The sequence below is a fragment of the Struthio camelus genome, chromosome 25 (assembly GCF_040807025.1).
Source record: "Struthio camelus isolate bStrCam1 chromosome 25, bStrCam1.hap1, whole genome shotgun sequence".
In the NCBI taxonomy this organism is placed as follows: domain Eukaryota; kingdom Metazoa; phylum Chordata; class Aves; order Struthioniformes; family Struthionidae; genus Struthio; species Struthio camelus.
The window spans coordinates 4,846,861-4,863,109 of record NC_090966.1 but is presented as its reverse complement, the minus strand read 5'-3'; the positions used below and the strand labels follow the sequence as shown (position 1 = coordinate 4,863,109).

At 65.9% G+C, this 16,249-nt stretch overlaps 2 protein-coding genes across 2 annotated transcripts; one reads left to right on the top strand and one right to left on the bottom strand.

The window, feature by feature from the left end:
- On the top strand, window positions 1-3,486 carry DLX4 (distal-less homeobox 4). Its single transcript, XM_068919217.1, has 3 exons — window positions 1-338; window positions 1,615-1,808; window positions 2,820-3,486. Exons 1-3 carry the CDS (start codon window positions 80-82, stop codon window positions 3,051-3,053), a joined length of 687 nt encoding a protein of 228 aa, XP_068775318.1. The 5' UTR covers window positions 1-79; the 3' UTR covers window positions 3,054-3,486.
- A 4,608-nt stretch (window positions 3,487-8,094) lies between these two features.
- On the bottom strand, window positions 8,095-12,074 carry DLX3 (distal-less homeobox 3). The gene is made up of 3 exons (XM_068919387.1): window positions 11,582-12,074; window positions 11,018-11,208; window positions 8,095-9,705 (listed from the first exon to the last, which is right to left on the bottom strand). The coding sequence occupies exons 1-3, from the start codon at window positions 11,898-11,900 to the stop codon at window positions 9,364-9,366; spliced, it is 852 nt and encodes a 283-aa protein (XP_068775488.1). The 5' UTR covers window positions 11,901-12,074; the 3' UTR covers window positions 8,095-9,363.
- Between the last annotated feature and the right edge of the window lie 4,175 nt (window positions 12,075-16,249).

Sequence of the window (16,249 nt, the reverse complement as noted above, 5' to 3'; positions counted from 1 at the left end):
GGGGCTGCGGGTGCCGCAGCGTGGAGCCCGTCGGGGGGCGGCGGGGCCTCTGGCCCGGTCCGGTCCAGTCCAGTCCACCATGACCATGAGCTCCGTGGCCGAGAGCCTGCTGGGACCCGACCCCTCCAAAGCCGCCTTCCTGGAGCTCGGCCACCCCTCGCCGCCGCACTACCCGCTGCCCGGCCTCCACCCCGCCGGCTACCCGCAGCGCGACCCGCCGCCCTTCGCCTCCTACGGCCGGCCCGGGCCCTACCCCTTCCCCAGCGGCGCCCCCCCGCCGCCCCCCGGCGGCCCCTACCTGCCCTACCCGCCCCCCGGCGCCAGGCTGCAGGACGCAGGTAAGGCGGCCGCGGGGTGCTCGGCGCTGCGCACCCGCCCGGCGCCCTCTGCATCCCGGGCGCGGGGCAGCCCCGAGCCCCGCCGGCCCCGCCGTGGGGTTTCCCCGGCAGCCGAGCCGGCCCGGCGCCGTCGGAAGCGCCTCGGGGCTGCGAGCGGGGCTCGGTGCGGCGGGGAGGTGGCGGCCGGGCCGGGGGGAGCGGGGAAACCCCGAGGTCCGGCAGGGCAACCGCGGGGGTCCGACCGCGGGGCTGCAAACGAGCCCCGTCCGCCCGGGCTGCTGCAAGAAACCTGGGCTGGGCGGCATGAAAGCCCCCTGCCCGGTGCCCGCAGCCACTGCCCCAACCCTGCACCCCGGCCCCCCCCTCGTTCACCCCACGGCCGCCCCCCCCGGGCCGGGCAGCTTGTCCCCTCCGCCCCAGTGCGAGCGGGCTCCGACCTCAGCTCCTGGCCCCCGGCGCATCCCGTCTGCTGTTCTCAAAAGTGAACTGCAAACGGAGCAACCCTGCAGAAAAATGACTCGGGGGCTCGCCGGCCGCAGCGCAGAGGGGACGGGACCCCGGCTGAGCGCCGCGGTATGACGCCGGCCCTCGGCTCCGGGACCCCGTCCCGTTCCCTCCGTCGGCTCCCGGGAGCTGAGGCTGGCAGCCGGCGCGAGGCTGCATCTGGGGCGTCCACGCGCCCGTGCGGCGTGTTCACCCATATCGGCCTGGTGCTGCTTGAGCCCGGGGGTCAGTTTGTTCCCCGTCGCTCTGAAAGCCTGGTGGGTTTCTGCTCTGCAAAAGCCCCTCGGCTCGAGACGGACCGGAGGATGCTGAAAGCAGCACGGCGGGACGAGCATCGGGGCGGTGGGGACAGTCCCGGGCAGGAGGCACGGCTCTTTGGGTCGGGCTCGCCGAGACCTTGCAGCGAGGGTCTCCGGGGCTGCCCGGACGCTCGCTGCGGCGGGGGAAGCAGCAAGCCCGGTGCAGCACCGCGCCGGCTGGGCAGAGGAGCCTGTGGCCTGCCTGCTTTTGGGCTTGGATAGTAATGCCAGCTTAATAACAGTTAATAACCGTATTCCTCCTCCTGCTTCCCCTTTGCTTTTCCTGGGGCTTAACCAAACCAGCACAGAACAAGTAGATGCCCCCTATCTGGCCCCCTCTATCCCCCCAAAAATAACCTACAAAAAGCAAAACCCAATGCCCCCCCCCCCGCCCCAGGGATGGGATGGGATGGGACACTTTTTGTATATGTGAGGTTTAAATTCCTTTCTCTGCTCCTCTCCCCGCCGCCAAGAGCATGACAAGTCCCCAGCGGTCGCCAGCAGCGAGCTGCGCATCAACGGCAAGGGGAAGAAGGTCCGCAAGCCCCGCACCATCTACTCCAGCCTGCAGCTCCAGGCCCTCAACCAGCGCTTCCAGCAGACCCAGTACCTGGCGCTGCCTGAGCGCGCCGAGCTGGCCGCCCAGCTGGGGCTCACCCAGACCCAGGTACGGCCCCGGCCCCTCCGTGCCAACCGGAGCCAGCCCGGACTGGGGCTCACACAGGGCAGGATGTGGCCTCTGCAGCCGGGGCGAGGGGACCGGCTCGGCGCGGGAACGTGTCGCCCTGCTCTGCTCGGGCCCAACCGCTCTGCGGAGAGCATCCGAATTAAGGCTGCGTTTCCCTGCCCGCATCCGGCTCCGGCACAAGCCGGATCGGGGCGAACCGGGATCGGAGCGGTGCTGTCGAGGGGGAGCAGGCGCCGGCCGGGCCACGAGCTTCGGGGCTGGGGCTGCCCTGGCAGCACCTCCCAGCGGCACCGGGACTTTCCCAGCCCCGGAGCCTGGCTGGCGGCCCAGCCGTGCCCGGCGCAGGCGGCCCCCAGCCGCGGGATGGGGTGAGCGGGTTTTTGAAGGCGATGGGGAGAGACAGGCAGGCGGCAGCGGCGGAGCCCGGAGCCACGGGCGAAGCGAGCTCATAAAGCCGGGGAAGAGGAGGCAAGTGGGAACCTGCCGGCAGCGCGGAGAAGGGGGGGGACGACCGCGGGGAGGAATGAGCGGGGCCGCCACCCCAGCCAGCGCTCGCCGGCCCCAGGGCCCACCGCGCCGCACCCGGCCCAGCCCCGGCGCCCGGCCGGAGCCGCGTCCCCGGCCGGCAGGGCGCCGGGGGGACGTGGGGACGCCGGGACGTGCCCACGGCCTGTGACTCCTGGGGCGTTCTCGATTTATCGCGTACGTGTCTGGCCTCTGCGCGCCTCTTCTCCCTCCAGCTGCCTGTGGTGGATTCTCTAGTGGCTTGTAAAGGGTTGGGCTTGAAGTCCAGCTTATCTTGTAGCAACCCCCCCCCCCCCCACCAGGCTGAATCAGCTGGGCAAGGGTAGGTATAACCTTAGACAGCGGGAGGCTGGGACTCCAGAAGGGTCTGTAAAAATGCTGCTGCCGGATGGTTATAAGGGGAAATTTGCCCCAGATCCCGTCCCCCGGCAGCTCTCGCCTCGCTCACCCCTGTCTCACCCGCAGGTGAAGATCTGGTTCCAGAACAAGCGCTCCAAGTACAAGAAGATCATGAAGCAGGGCTCGAGCGCGCCCGACGGGGAGCACCTCCACCCCTGCTCCCCCGGCATCCCCCCGCTCTGGGACGTGCCCCTGCCGGCGAAGGGGCCCCCCCTCACCCCCAGCAGCTACATCAACAGCTTTGGGCCCTGGTACCAGCCGCACTCGCAGGACGCTGTCCCCCAGGCCCCCATGATGTGACGCTGCCCCGGCTCCAGCACCCGCCGGCTCCGGGAGGGCCAGCGAGGGGGGACGCACCGCTTCCCCCCACTGAGGGGCTGGGAGCCCCCGCAGAGGCACCGGCGTCGCCCCGGCGAACCGAGGAGGAGGAGGAGGAAGGCGACCGCGGTCTGCAGGGACCCGGCGAGCATCGGCCCCGTCGCGGGCCGAAGCAAGGCGCCTCCGGCACAAATCCCTGGCAGGCAGGACTTGGAGCCCCGGGGTGCCTCCGTTCATGGGCGCAGGAGGGGGTCCCCGGCAAGGGGGGCTCAGCGCAGCCCCACGAGGGGCTGGGAAGGGCTGGAGGGATGGGGAGCAACCCGGACAGGGGGACGCCCCCAGCCTGGCTTTATTTATAACGATCGTCCTTTATTGTATGTGTCCCCTTTATAAAGAGACCGTACAACTGTAAAGCGAGGGCTGCTCCTCGGTGCCTCCCGCTCCCCTCGGACGCGTCGCAGGGGGGTTTCACCGGGGTGAGGGCGAGAGCCCAGGGGAGACGCCTTGGTCCTGGACCTGCCCGTCCGGGAAAAGCTCCCGGGAAAATAGCAGCGGGGGGAGGCTGACCCCCCCCCCGCTTCCCATCAGCGCAGGACCCGCTGCTGCTTTCAGACATGCGATGGCTGCTCCGAAACGGAGGTGCAATTATAGTAATTGTGGGCCCGGGCCCCTAAGAGAGGGGGCTTCTCGCCGCCTCCTCAGGGGTAATTACGGGCAATTTGCAGCTGTTGGCGATGTCGCGTTAATAAGCGCAGCAGCAGGAGGGCTGGGGGGAGCTGGGGCCGCAGGGCTGGGCTGGGCTGGGCTGCCGGCGGTGCTGGGGACCCCTACTCCTCCAGCCCGGCTCCTTTGGGAAGCTGGTGGCCGAGTGGGAGCTTGCGCTGCGGGGCGGCCCCGTGCACGTGGAGACCCCAAGACCCGGATCCTTTCCTGACAAGCACGAGCCTCCAGGGGGGCTTTGCCGGGCTGGAAACGAGCCCTGCGTTTCGGGTCTCGGTGCAGCACACGGAGAGGGAGACCTGTGGCAGATGTGATACCTGGCTGTGGTTTAGTCCCCCCGAGTGACTCTGAAATGCGAAGCGCTGGGGCCGTCTGCAGTCCCTCAACCCCTTTGAAAAAGGAAGAGCAGGACTTTTCCCAGAGGCCGGAAAGGGGATGCTGAGCTTGTATTTCCCGGTTCGAGCCCTGGGTTGTCTTTAAAGCTCTGGGAACGTTTGGTGTTTGGGACGAGAGGTCAGGGCTGTCCGTGGCAGCATGCCGGGACAGCACGGGAGGGGAAGCCTGCGCGGAGGTGCAGTTGGCCCCGACTCCCCCTTTGATATCTGCTCTTCAAGAACAGGCCGAGGGAAAGCAGGAGCAAGAGGCCGTAGCTCAGCAACTGCCCGTTCGCGTTTGCTGACGGATGCGCTGCCAAGGACCTGCAGCGCCAGCCGGCGCACAGGCCCCGTCTTGCAGCGGGAGGCAGAAGCGCTGGGCTCCCGGGGCCGGGATGGCGTGCCGGGCGCTCGCGGCGCGGCCGGGCCGGTGGTTGGAGCCGGTCCCGTTCAGACCCGGCGCCTGCAGCTTGGAAGCCGCCAAAGGCAGCGCGCGCTGCCGGCTCGCGGGTGGATGCGGTGGGATGCTGGGACCCGCACCGAGCTGCCGGTGGGAGCAGTGGGAGCCATCCGAGCTCTTCTCTTCTTTTGACCTCCCCAGTGCTAGCGAAGTAGCCTCGACCCCATTGCTCATCCCGGGAGGGAAAGGGGCTCTTCCAGGGGCTGTTTCTACCGGGATGCTTCAGCCTTGGCCGAGACAGGCTGCGAGGCAGCTTGGTGCCCAGTGACCCGGGATAGGTGTCGTGGGCACTCGCGGTGCAGTGAGGAGCCCCGATTCGGGTGTCTCCAGTGGGCCATTTCCACCCTGCAGACGCAGGGGAGCGGAAACAGCAGGCAGCCGCGTTGGCTAGTCCCTTTTCCCAGCTATTCCCGCTCCTGCCTGGCCACACGGCCACGCCTGCGTATCACACCCTGATTCGGGCACCCTCCGCTCACGGGAAATTCATCCTCCAGCTGCTTTCCTGGGGCTGCGCTCGCCCCTGCCCGTCTCGGGCACTCGGGAGCCCGGCTCCCGCCCAGCTCCCCTTGAACGGCCCGAGAAACCTCCAGCTTGCCCGAAACCTCTGCTGGGTTTGGGGCCAGCGGAGCCGGGCTGGTCACCCGTGCTCAGGGTCCTGCCCGCGGCTGGGCATGCTTTTGTGCAGCAGGCAAGGGGCTCGAGTCCTGGAGGTGGGTATGTTTTTAAGTTTTTCTGCCCTTTCCTGCAAACCAGACCTCGACCTTGGTTTCCTCTCCACGCCGGGAGAGGGCTGGTGTTTTCTGCAGGGCACCTCTGAAGCTTTTCTCCATCGGGCAGGAGCATCCCTGGCCTTGGGGAGGTTTGGAAAAGGCCAAGAGCCCAAGGACGGTCTGGCCTGGGAGGGTTTAACCTGGGGGATGGGAGAAATCCTTTCCGGATGCCCTTCCTTGAGGGAAGAGGGTATCGTTGGGTTTGTTGGTCCCTCTCTGCAGATATCCGATGCAGGCTGGAAATCACGCTCTTCCGATGCCCGCAGCAGGTTTGGCCAGGGCGGCGGGAGATGCTTTGCGTCCCCTTTGCGCCCATCTCCAACCGGCGGTGCCGGAGCCTTGGCCGGCTCCCCCTCCACCCCGCGCCGCCCCAGCCCCTACCTGCGGCAGCCTCGGCTCGGGCTCCCGCGTGCCGTGTTAGCAAACAGCTCGGGCGGCGACGAAGCCGTGGCAGCCGCCCGGGCCAGGCCGTGGGCAGCGGGCGGCCCACGCGCTTTGTGCCAGCAGCGCGTGACGCAAGCAGCTGGCAGCAGCGTGTTGCAACGGCGCAGGAAACGCGCGCCGCGCTGGGCGGGAGGCGGGCCGGGGCATGTGCGTGCCGGAGCAGGGGGCAGAGCCGCGCGGAGACGCCGCGCCGGCAGGTGCCAAGGGCTCCCGCGCCGGCCGGGAGCGGCGGGACGCTGAACCCGCGGCTTCCCGGCCCTTCGGGACGCTTGGCACCCAGCCAGGCCCCCGGGCACCCTGCAACTTCACGTAGGCTCCGGGACTTGCTTCGTGGCTGGGATGGAGGAGGCAGAAGGGAGCCAGCCGGAGGGGGACGAGGGGGCCACGTTTGAGCCGGGCTCTCCCTGGGTGCCCATCCCCGGGGCTTCGGGTCAGGTGGCGCAGGCAGTGCCACTGGAGGGGAGCAGGGTTAGTGCCTGTCCGTGGGCAGAGATGCACTTAGTATTTATATAATCTGTGCATATGTAATCTTCTTTCTTCCCCCCCCCCCACCAACAAAACTTAAACTAAAAAAAAAAAAAAAAGAAAGAAAAAGCCAGCTCATGACATGCTTCTCACTGCAGGCAACGCCGCTCGGTTTCCTCCTCTCTCAACCCGCCCGCCGCCTCCTCTCTCGCGCTGGCAGCCTACCCCTAATAAAACGCAGTGTCTCCAGCGTGTCTGCCCGCCTGCCGGCTGCGGAGCGGGTTTGCACGCAGCCTCCAACCCCAAGCGCTCCGGCAACCCGGGGGCTGGCGGCTCCCTTAACCCTTTGCAGCCGGCCCGGGCGCCGCGTGGGGCCGCCCAGGGCTGCGTCTGCCCCAGCGCCCGCGGGCGTCCGGCGCGCCAGAGCGATGTTTCGGCTGAGATCAGGTTGGGGGGGGGACGTGGGATCAGCCGGTGCTTGCCTGGCCGGGTCTGGCAGCGGGGACCCCGCTGGCCACCCTCTGCTTTTGGATGGCTTCTTTCGGCCGCGCTGGCGTCGAGCCGGCCGGGGCTGCAGGGCTTCGATGGTGCCGGGGTGGGGGGGTCTCGCGCTGCAGCCTGGCCGGCGCTCGCCACGATGCTGCTGCCTGCAATAACCCCTGCCGGCTCAGGCCCTTGATGTGAATATTTGGTGATTTTTTTATTGCTTTTTCTGGGCACCCTTGCGTGCCACCGCGGGAACTGGGAAGAGCGGCCAGTTCGGTGGCAGCTTTGGGACCGTCCCCCCCGGTTCCCGCCGTGCAAGGGCCCGTCTCCCCTCCCAAGTGATTCAGGTCGCAGAAGGCGCCGGTTTGGGTTTATTGCCCCAAGCCAGGCCTGGAAGAAACCCAGCGATTCAAAAGGCAGCCTTCGAAAATGGCCCAATCTGGCCGCCTGCAACGGCTCCAATCTCGCAGCGCCGCATCTGGGGCCCAGCAACCCGGCGGCGAGGGGGCGGCCAGGGCGGCGCGCGGGAAAACGCAGCCTCCCGGCCCTCGAGGGGCCCGCGAAGACCTGGGCACGGCCGCCGCGGCTGCCGGTATCCCGGCGAGATCCGGCTCGTTTAGAAAGTGGCCGTCTTTGACGGGGCGGCAGACGTTGGCGCTGCGGATGCTCGACTTCAAAGGCGGCCGCGTCCCCCCACCCCGCACCTCCCCGCAGCCAGGCAGGCTGGAAGCGACACCCAGGCGCTGGGGCCGGGGCGAATCCTCCGTCTCCCTTTGAAGCGGAGGGTGTTGCCCTCTCCCAGCAGCCAGGTGAAGGGATTTGCCCGAGGTGGCAGCGAGGAGTCGGTGGCGGAGAGCTGGGCGCCGGCGCTCCCGGCTGCCCCGCGCCGCGTCCGGCTCCCGGTCCTGAGACTGTGGGACGAAGCCGAGAAGGGGCAACCGAGGCGGCCCCCGGCTGCCCTCCCAGTTTGCACGGCTGGCAACTTACTGGTTCCCAGTGACAGGGTTGGGAAGGCAGCGGCCGGTCCCTGGGGCGCTTCGGAGGAAGCCGCAGACCGGGCTCGTCCTGCACCAAAAGCGATAAAACTTGCCCCAAACTCACCTCTCGGCTGAGCGCGCGACCAGGCGGCAAAAATCCCCGACCTGTTTCCCGGAGCGGGAATCGGGGCCGAGCCGAAAGCGCCTGCGCCCCTCGGTCCCGACCCCGGGGTCCTCCACCTTCCCTACCGCCGAGGGCACTGCCGGGGCCCGAGAGCCTCCCTATCCCCTGACAAACCTGCCCAAAAAGTAGCGTTGGGACAGCCTGAAAATTCAAAGCCTTTTTTTTTTGTTAACATTGGTCGATCGGGTTTTGTTCACTAAGGAAGCAGAGAAGGAAGTTTGGAGCAAGTCCCTGTCCTTGCAGGGAGCTCACATCAGCCAGTTTTTTTGTTTTTCTTTTTTTTTTAAAAAAGCAAACAAAAAACCAGAACAAAACAGTTTGGTTTTGATCAACTTTATACAAACGAACCTTATGTACACTCTTTTTTCCCCCAAACACCCCTATTTATATAAGGCAACATAAATAAGATCCTCGGGACTGTACAACACATATGAACACTTCTTAAAACTGCACTTTCTGCTTTTAAAAAAATAGCATCATTCTCTTAAAAAATATTAAAGAGTTTTTTTTTTTAATGTGTTGTTGATTTATTTAAAAAATAGGCATTCTGCTTTGCCATTAGCTTAAATGACACAGATGGAGGCACTGTTAGAAAACGGACATCAGTACGATCATTTTCTCTTTAAAAAATAACTTAAGCCATTCCTGAACAGTTTTAAATATTAAAATATTTTCTCCCTCCCCCTTCTTTTAAATAACCACCTTATCGTCTGTGCATCGTCCCCGGCGATTCCCGTGAAACCGCCGGACGCCGCTGCCCTGCGTCCCATCGCCCCGGCCGGGCTCGGGGCGCCCGTTTGCACCCGTTGAGCGTCGGGTCCCGCAGACCAGATCCGTCTGCCCGCGGCGGCGATGGGTTTAGGACGCCGGAAAGGCGCCGGGTCTGGCCCCACGGCGGCCGGGCGGGCGGGGGCTCTGCAACGCGCCTCCCGCTTTTTTGGTCGGATGGACGCTGCCGAAACCTCGCTGCTCTTCCTCGCCTCCTCTTCCTCGCGGCGGCTTTGGCCCCCTTTGGCGCTCCAGGGAACGGCTCGGCTCCAGCAAAGGGGAAACGCCGCTCCTTCGCAAGGACGGGGTGGGCTGGCGGGGTGAAACGGGGGCTCTATTGCTATGAAGGGGTGATGGAAAAAAAATATATATATCTATAAGAAGAAATCGCCACCTCTTCCTTGCCTTCCCTCTGCCCTTGGCGTGGATCTATCGAGTTTAACCCTTTGCAGTCCTGTTGTTCCTGAGATGAGCTGGGAGAGTCTAGGATATATAATGTGTATATATAGGGGTGTGTGTACATGTGTGTCCTGGGAACACATTTCAAAAAAAAAAAGAAAAAGAAAAAACAAGAACGGAGCGGGGGAAAAAAAGGAAGGAAAAGTTCTGCCACTGTCTTTCGTTCCCTTTCTCGCGCCGGGCGGCTAGTACACGGCGCCGGCGTTGGGAGGAGGCCCCGGGGAGGTGTGATGCATCGTGGCGGCCGGCGGCGGCTGGTGGGGTAAGTGGGGTCCGCTGAGGGTCTGGGGGTGGTACCAGGGGTTGTGTTCCTCCAGGAAGCCGGGCGAAGAGCTGTAGGGGAGCGGCTGCGGGAGCGGGGTCCGGCCCGCCGCGCTGCCGTGCGAGTTACTGTCCCAGACGGCCGGCGAAGGGGGGGAATTGCAGGCCATGGAGTCGCTGTTGTTGGGGCTGTGCTCCAGCGGCACCTCGCCGTTCTTGTACAGCTTCTTGAACTTGGAGCGGCGGTTCTGGAACCAGATCTTCACCTGGGCAGGGAGGGAGGAAGGGTGAGAGCTGGCCGGGCGACCCTCACCCCCAACCCCGGCGCGGGAAAGCAACCGCACGGGGCCACGTGGGGCGGCGCGGGAAAACAGGGGACGCGGGGCATCGCGGGGATGCTGCCCCCCCGGTGCGTGGGGAGTCACGGGAAGCCGGGGCACACGGACCACTGTGGGAAAACTCAGCCCATGAGGGGGGGCGCGGGGATGTCACCGCACACGGGACATCGCGGGAAAACTCAGCACATGGGGCGTCGCGGGAAACCAGGACGCACAGGGCATCACGGGAAGGCACCCGGCACGCCGGGCGTCGGGAGCGTCCCCGGTCCTGGGTGAGGCCGCGGCACCAGGGCGCCCTTCGGCCCCAGGGTAGGGGTGGGGGGACGGCTGTTGTCACCCAAACAGGATGTCCCTCTGGGAGCGGGTGACGCGCTCCGTCAGCCCTTTGCGAGTGGCCCCGATTGCTTCATCGCCCAAGGGAGGAGGAGGAAGGGCGAGCGCTGGGGAGCGCCAAGGGCGGCACAAGGGCACCGGCGCCCGGCGCCCGGCCCGAGGAGGGGTGAGGGGACGCCGGGGGGGAGCAGGTCACCGTCGTGACGGCGGTGGCAACCCCCCCCCCAGCGGGTCTCGTTTGAACCCCGTGCCAGAGAAGCCCCCAAAAGCGAGGGTTAAACCCTTGTTTTTTGCAAGACGTTTGGGATAGGAGAGGCTCCTCGTTGGCACCTCCCGATAGTTTGGAGCCGGCGGCTCCCACTGTCAGGCACGCGGGTCCCCCACTCCCCAAATCACCCCCTCCATGGCCAGAGAAGCCCGGGATACCCCCAGGCCTCCCAACCAAAACTGCAACGCCCCAGCCCCAAAGCGCTCCCTTTACGGGGGGCACGTGGCTCCTTCCCAAATTCCCTTTTCTCTGCCCGAACCGAGAGGGACTGGGGAGCCGAGCGGCGGAGAGCCGGACCCGAGGGGAGCGCGGGGGGCGGAGGAGCAGGTCCCCCCCGCGGCGCTCCGGCTGCCGCCCTGCCCGGCAGGAGGCTGTATGCGGGGAGGCAGAGCCCGCCTGGGCCGGGGTTGGGGGGGGGGGCACAGGATAAGCCCCAAATCTGGGGAAAGGGGCACAGCTGCGGTTCGCCCCCGACTGCCCCCGGCTCCCGGAGGCTCCCGGCGCGGGGCTCCGCGTCCCACGGGACGATTTTTGTCCCACGGGTTTTGCAAAGGGGAGACTGGCCCCCCCCCCATGGTCCCTCCTGGTTTAGCCAGGGGCTGGGGCAGCGGGGGGGTGGCAGGGGGGTTCAGCCCTTACCTGGGTCTGGGTGAGCCCCAGCTGGGCGGCCAGTTCGGCCCGTTCGGGCAGCGCCAGGTACTGGGCTTTCTGGAAGCGGCGTTGCAGAGCCGCCAGCTGGTAGCTGGAGTAGATGGTGCGCGGCTTGCGGATCTTCTTGGGTTTCCCGTTGACCATCCGCACCTCCGGCTCCGGCTCCTCCTTCACCGACACTGGGCAGAGAGCGGAGGCGTGAGGCCGGGGCGGCGGCGAGCCGGGCGAGGGGGTCGCCGGCACCCCCGGCTGCCCGAGGCATCCCGCGGCGCGGGCTCCCCCCCTTCCTCTCCCTCCTCCGCCGGGTCCCCTGTCCGTCGCGGTGGCGGGGGGAGGACGCCGGAGGGGACCGAGACCTGGCCCGACGATGCTCCCGTCCTCCGGTGGGGAGGACGGCCAGCCTGGGACCCTCCCCGGGGTGGGGGGGGGGACGCTTGCACCGTGCAAATTTCATGCTCAACTCCAACCACGCTGCTGGCACGGAGCCGGAGCTGGGAGCCCGTGGGACGGATACGGCCCCCCCCTCCCACCACACTTTCCCGGGCATCCTACCTGCTTCCTGGGCTGGGAGCTGCTGGTCCCTGAAGTGGCCGTACTGGCGGTACGAAGGGCTGTAGGAGTAGTCGGACTTGGGCGAGTAGGTGCCGGCGGCCCCGATGCCGTTGAGGTTGAACTGGTGGTAGGGGTAGTGGCTCACGGGCTGGCCGTACGACTGGCCCGGGTAGTAGTCGTGCTGGCTGGTGTAGTAGCCCAGGTCGGTGACGGAGGACTCGGGCAAGGTGGGGGAGTCCTTGGAGGCGGCATGGCAGCTCAGCGAGCCCGAGAGGTCGGTGAGGATGCTGGAGAGCTTCTTGTCGAAGGAGCCGCTCATCGCTGGAGCGGGGGGCTGCCCACCCGCCTGGGGAACCCCCCCCTGGCCTCGCAGCTCCGGCTGCCCGCGCGTCAGGCCCGGCTCTTCCGCCTCGCGCACCACCCGGGCTCTTGCGAGGAGCAACCAAGCGACTGTGCCCAAACCTCCAGCCCCGGCCGCCTGCTTAAAGCCTTTAATTATGGAGCAGGGCAGGGTGGGTGCGCATTCCTATTGGCTCCAGAAATATTGCCTGGGAGGCAAAACAGGCTCCTGCCTCCTGTTTTTTTTTTTTTTTTTCCCTCGCTCAAGAAACAACAAAGAGTGGGTGAAAGAAGGAGCAGGAATAAATAAAGATCGCAGCCTCCTGTCTGCAGGCGCAGGGGCGGGAGGGGGCCGGCTAGCAGGGCCTCCGGGGCAGCCGGGCATTTCGGGGGAGATTGTTTTGGCAAGGGGATTAGTGGCCCGGGGGGGGGGGCTTTGGGGGAGAAGGGGTGAGTTGCAGGGGGAGTCGGGGAGGGTGTTTGCCAGGGGGACAGGGTGCAGGGAGAGCTGGGGTTGGGGAGCGGGATGGATCTGGGCTCGGGGCTGGGTGGCAGCAGGGGTATGTCCTAGGCAGAGCGAGACCTCCTCCCCAGCTCCCAGCAGGCACCAGTGTCTCCCAGTAGGACGCCTGTCTGTGTCCCCATCCCCAGTGTCACCTCACAGGGCGAATCTCCCCCCCCCCCAGCTCCATGGGGCAAGGGGGCCCTCACATACCCCAAAATTTGGCACTCTCCACCCCCCACCCCAACCCAGTGGGGACCCCAGGCCATGCTGGGCCCTGACTCCGGCGCTATTTCCAAGGGTCTTACTCGCTGCCGCTCACCCCCCCACCCACGGCCAGCCCCTGGGCATGACCCCCCCCCAGTGACAGCTGTACAAGCCCCCAGCAGCATCACCCACCCCAGGGCCCTGCACGGGCCCTGCTGTCCTCCACCCCCAGCCACTCACAGGGATGCTCCTACCCTCCCGCCCCCCCCGCCAGTGCAGAGGGGAGATTTGGAGGAGGCGGGGGGGAGGGGGCTTGTATTTTGGTGGGGGGGGGTCTCTATGCGCTAGGGTAACGCCTTTCTTCTGGGGGTGATCGGGGTGCAATTGGGGGTGGGGGGTTCGGGAGGGGAGATGCTCAAGCCTGCACCGGGCTTTTGCTTTGCTAAATGAAACTATTTGGCCCCCCCCCAAAAAAAACTTTGCCCCCCCCCCCCCCCCCCCGCCCCCGGGGGGCCCCTCGGCGGCCGCCGCGCTGCGGGGTCGCGGCGCGCTGAGCGGTGCAACGGCGCCACCTGACGGCCGGTCCGGGGCACTGCGCCGCCGCCGCCGCCGCCGCCTGGGGGCCGCGAGTTCGAGCCCCGGCGGGGCCGCCCGGCGTCAGGGACGGAGGTAAATAAAAACCTGGAATGTATTGAGATGTATTTAAAATTAAAATACAATAAAATAGAATAAAATAGAATAAAAATAAAATGAATAGAATAGAATAGAATAGAATACAATAGAATACAATAGAATACAATAGAAAAATAAAATATCAGAGGTAAGCAGCCAGGACGTAGTGGGAGGTAAAAGCATGACCCAAAGGTTACATTGAGACATGGACTTGTTTTCTTCCATGGGAAATATAATTTGAGATTTAGGAATTATTTGGAAGGGGCAGAGAAATGTCTGGGACAAGCCTAGCCCTGCTGTCTGTCCTGCTTAGCATGTGCACAGCTCTGCAAGGGCCTCCCTGGGGAGGTTTCCCAAGGTCCTGGATATGCCGCTGGGAGATCCCGAGGTCCTCAGTCCGGCCATCCCTCCAGCTGGACTGTTACCAGGGCTGGTTTCTTCTGTTAGACAGTTTATCCAACAGGAAAAGCCAGTTTGAGACCTGCACACGGAGCAAGGCGAATTCATCTCAGAAGCAAAGTGCAAACAGGGAGCAGGTCTGTTCAGTCCTGAACCAGTTTGGGACAGGGAAGCACTGGTGCCTCTGGCTCCCAAAGGCTCCTTGGCCAGTCTGGCTTTTGCCGGAGCCCCAAACCCCGGAGCTCACTGGTATGCAGGACACAGTCTGGATCAGACAGTTTGGATCTCCTGAACTTAGACCGGGGGAGGAGGGTGGAAAAATCCCTGCACCGCACTGCCTTCGGGGCTGGAGCTTCTGCCCAACCCTGCGGGCCGCAGTGGGAGACATGGATGAGCATGGGACAGGTTTGGCAGAGCTGGCCCCGGGACCAACTCCCCTCCCCCTTGGCCCCTTGTGCCCCCCACCAGGCTGGGAGGTCCCCCAGGAGCCCACCTGGAAGTGCCCTTCAGTCCTGCAGCCCCCAGGACCCCCCCATCTCCCCACCTCGGGCACTGCTGGGGGGGGGGGTTGTTGGGGGCCCTTGGCGGAAGGGCCCGCACTGCCCCCCCCGGCATCCTTGGGCAGACGGCTCCACCTAGTGGCCTTTTGGGTGCTGACACCCCCCCCATTTGGGTGCTAAAACCCTCCCTTGGGTGCTTACACCACCCCTTGGGTGTTAACACCCTCCTTTGGGTGCAGACACCCTCCTTTTCTTGCAAACATCCCTCCCTTGGCTCCTAACCCCCCCCTCTTCGGAGCAGATAGCCCCTCCTTGGGTGCTAACACCCCTCCTTGGGTACAGATACCCCCTCTCGGGGGGTGACACCCCCTTCCTTGGGTGCTAACACTACTCCTTTGGGTGCAAATGCCCTTTGCTGGGTGCTAACACCCCCACTGGGTGCAGAGACCCTCGGTGCCACTCTTGGGGGCTGCTGCACCCTGCACCCAGCACCCCGAAGGACGGGAGGGCCAAGGCGCCGCTGAGACGTGGCTCCCAGCCAAGGCACCTGGGGATGGAGCGGGGGGTCAGGGCAACAGTCAGATCTGCACAAAACGGCCCAAAATGGCCCAAACAACCCATCCTCTCTCACTGGACAGGGTGGTTTGGCCCCGCTGGGGGTGCGTGGGGCAGCCAGAGAGGAGCAGTGATTTGGCCAAAAGAGGGGCGAGAAGGGATGGGGTGGGGGGGGAGCACGCTGGCACCGGGGGCGTGCTGGGATCTGCGGGCAGCCCCCGTCGCCTCGGAAATCGGTGCTGAGCACGGCTCGAAGCCGCTCCAGTATTCCCAGTAAAGGCACGGGGATGCAATTCACCCAGGCGCCCTCGGTCCCTCGGCGGCTGCTCCGGGGCCGAGGCGCTCCAGGGCTTTTTTAGCCGTACAAGGAAGAGCGCGGCCGGCCAGGCTGGATTTCCGTCCCTGGGCCGAGAGGGCCGTGCTGCCGCCCGGACAGAAAATAGACCCATCCCCTGGGAGACGGCTTTTCCCGCGGCTCTGGGGAGGAGATGCCTCGCGCCTCGGGCCAAGCTGCCCTGCGGGATGCAAGGGCTGTTTTGGTGCTTTGCACCATCCCGCTAAGAGCATCCCAAAGCCATTCAGGGCACAAAACCTCCCCCCACTCCGGCGGGTTGTGCCTCACCCTGGTGTTATTTGGGATGCTCCGAGCCACGATCGAGGGACCCCCTCCCCAAGGGTACGTGGCCGGGAACCCCGGGGCCGGGCACCAGGGTTGGGGACCCGGAGCGGCTGCGGTTGCATCCAGCAGGGCCCAGCGCCAGAGGGTGACGTCCACGCTGGGTGGCTGCCAGCGGGGCTGTCCTTGGGACTGTCCCCCCCCCCCCAAACCTCGCGACGGTGACAGCACGTCTCCGGTGGCGTCAGTCTTTCCAGCGACATTGTCTGCGACCGGCCGGGCTGACAGCTTCCCAGCGCCGGTGCACGTCCCGGCGAGAAGCAGCGAGGTGACGCCAGCGCAGAGCGGGGAGCAGGACATCCTGCAGCCCCTGCTGCGCGGGGGGCACTTCCCCCCGCCGCCCACCCTGTCCCCACCCGAGGGACGGGTTTCCTGGCTTGGGTGGGGGACGCCACCGCGGTGGCTCCCGATGACCTTAGCTGCGGCTCACGGGCCGGGGACCGCTGGATGCTGCCAGCGCGCTTCCTCGCAGTGCCAGTCCCCGTCTCGTGCCCCGGCGTCCTCGCGGACCGGACGTGGCAGCAGGGGCTTGGTGACAGCACGGCACAGCCCAGGGCCAGCGCGACGTCTCCGTTCCCGGCCGCGTGGCGCCGGATGGCGACCGCTGCCCCGTGGCCCTGGACTCGGCTTAGCTGTCGGGTTTGGGGGCTTGACCTCCTGCCCTCTGCTCCGGGCTCCTGCAAGGGGCCGGTTGGTCCTTCCACCCCCCCCCCCCCGTGTGTCCCCCCCCCCACCCAGGTGAAGGACTCAGGTGTTTTGAAGCAATTCCTTAAGCTGGAATTTGGCCTCCTCCAAAGCAAACAAGCCCTGCAGCCCGG

Coding starts and splice junctions, on each gene's coding strand:
- DLX4 (XM_068919217.1), top strand. CDS start 80: ATGACCATGAGCTCCGTGGCCGAGAGCCTGCTGGGACCCGACCCCTCC. Junction 339..1,614: donor CGCCAGGCTGCAGGACGCAG/GTAAGGCGGCCG, acceptor CCCGCCGCCAAG/AGCATGACAAGTCCCCAGCG. Junction 1,809..2,819: donor TGGGGCTCACCCAGACCCAG/GTACGGCCCCGG, acceptor TCTCACCCGCAG/GTGAAGATCTGGTTCCAGAA.
- DLX3 (XM_068919387.1), bottom strand. CDS start 11,900: ATGAGCGGCTCCTTCGACAAGAAGCTCTCCAGCATCCTCACCGACCTC. Junction 11,209..11,581: donor GCTCCCAGCCCAGGAAGCAG/GTAGGATGCCCG, acceptor CTCTCTGCCCAG/TGTCGGTGAAGGAGGAGCCG. Junction 9,706..11,017: donor TGGGGCTCACCCAGACCCAG/GTAAGGGCTGAA, acceptor CTCCCTGCCCAG/GTGAAGATCTGGTTCCAGAA.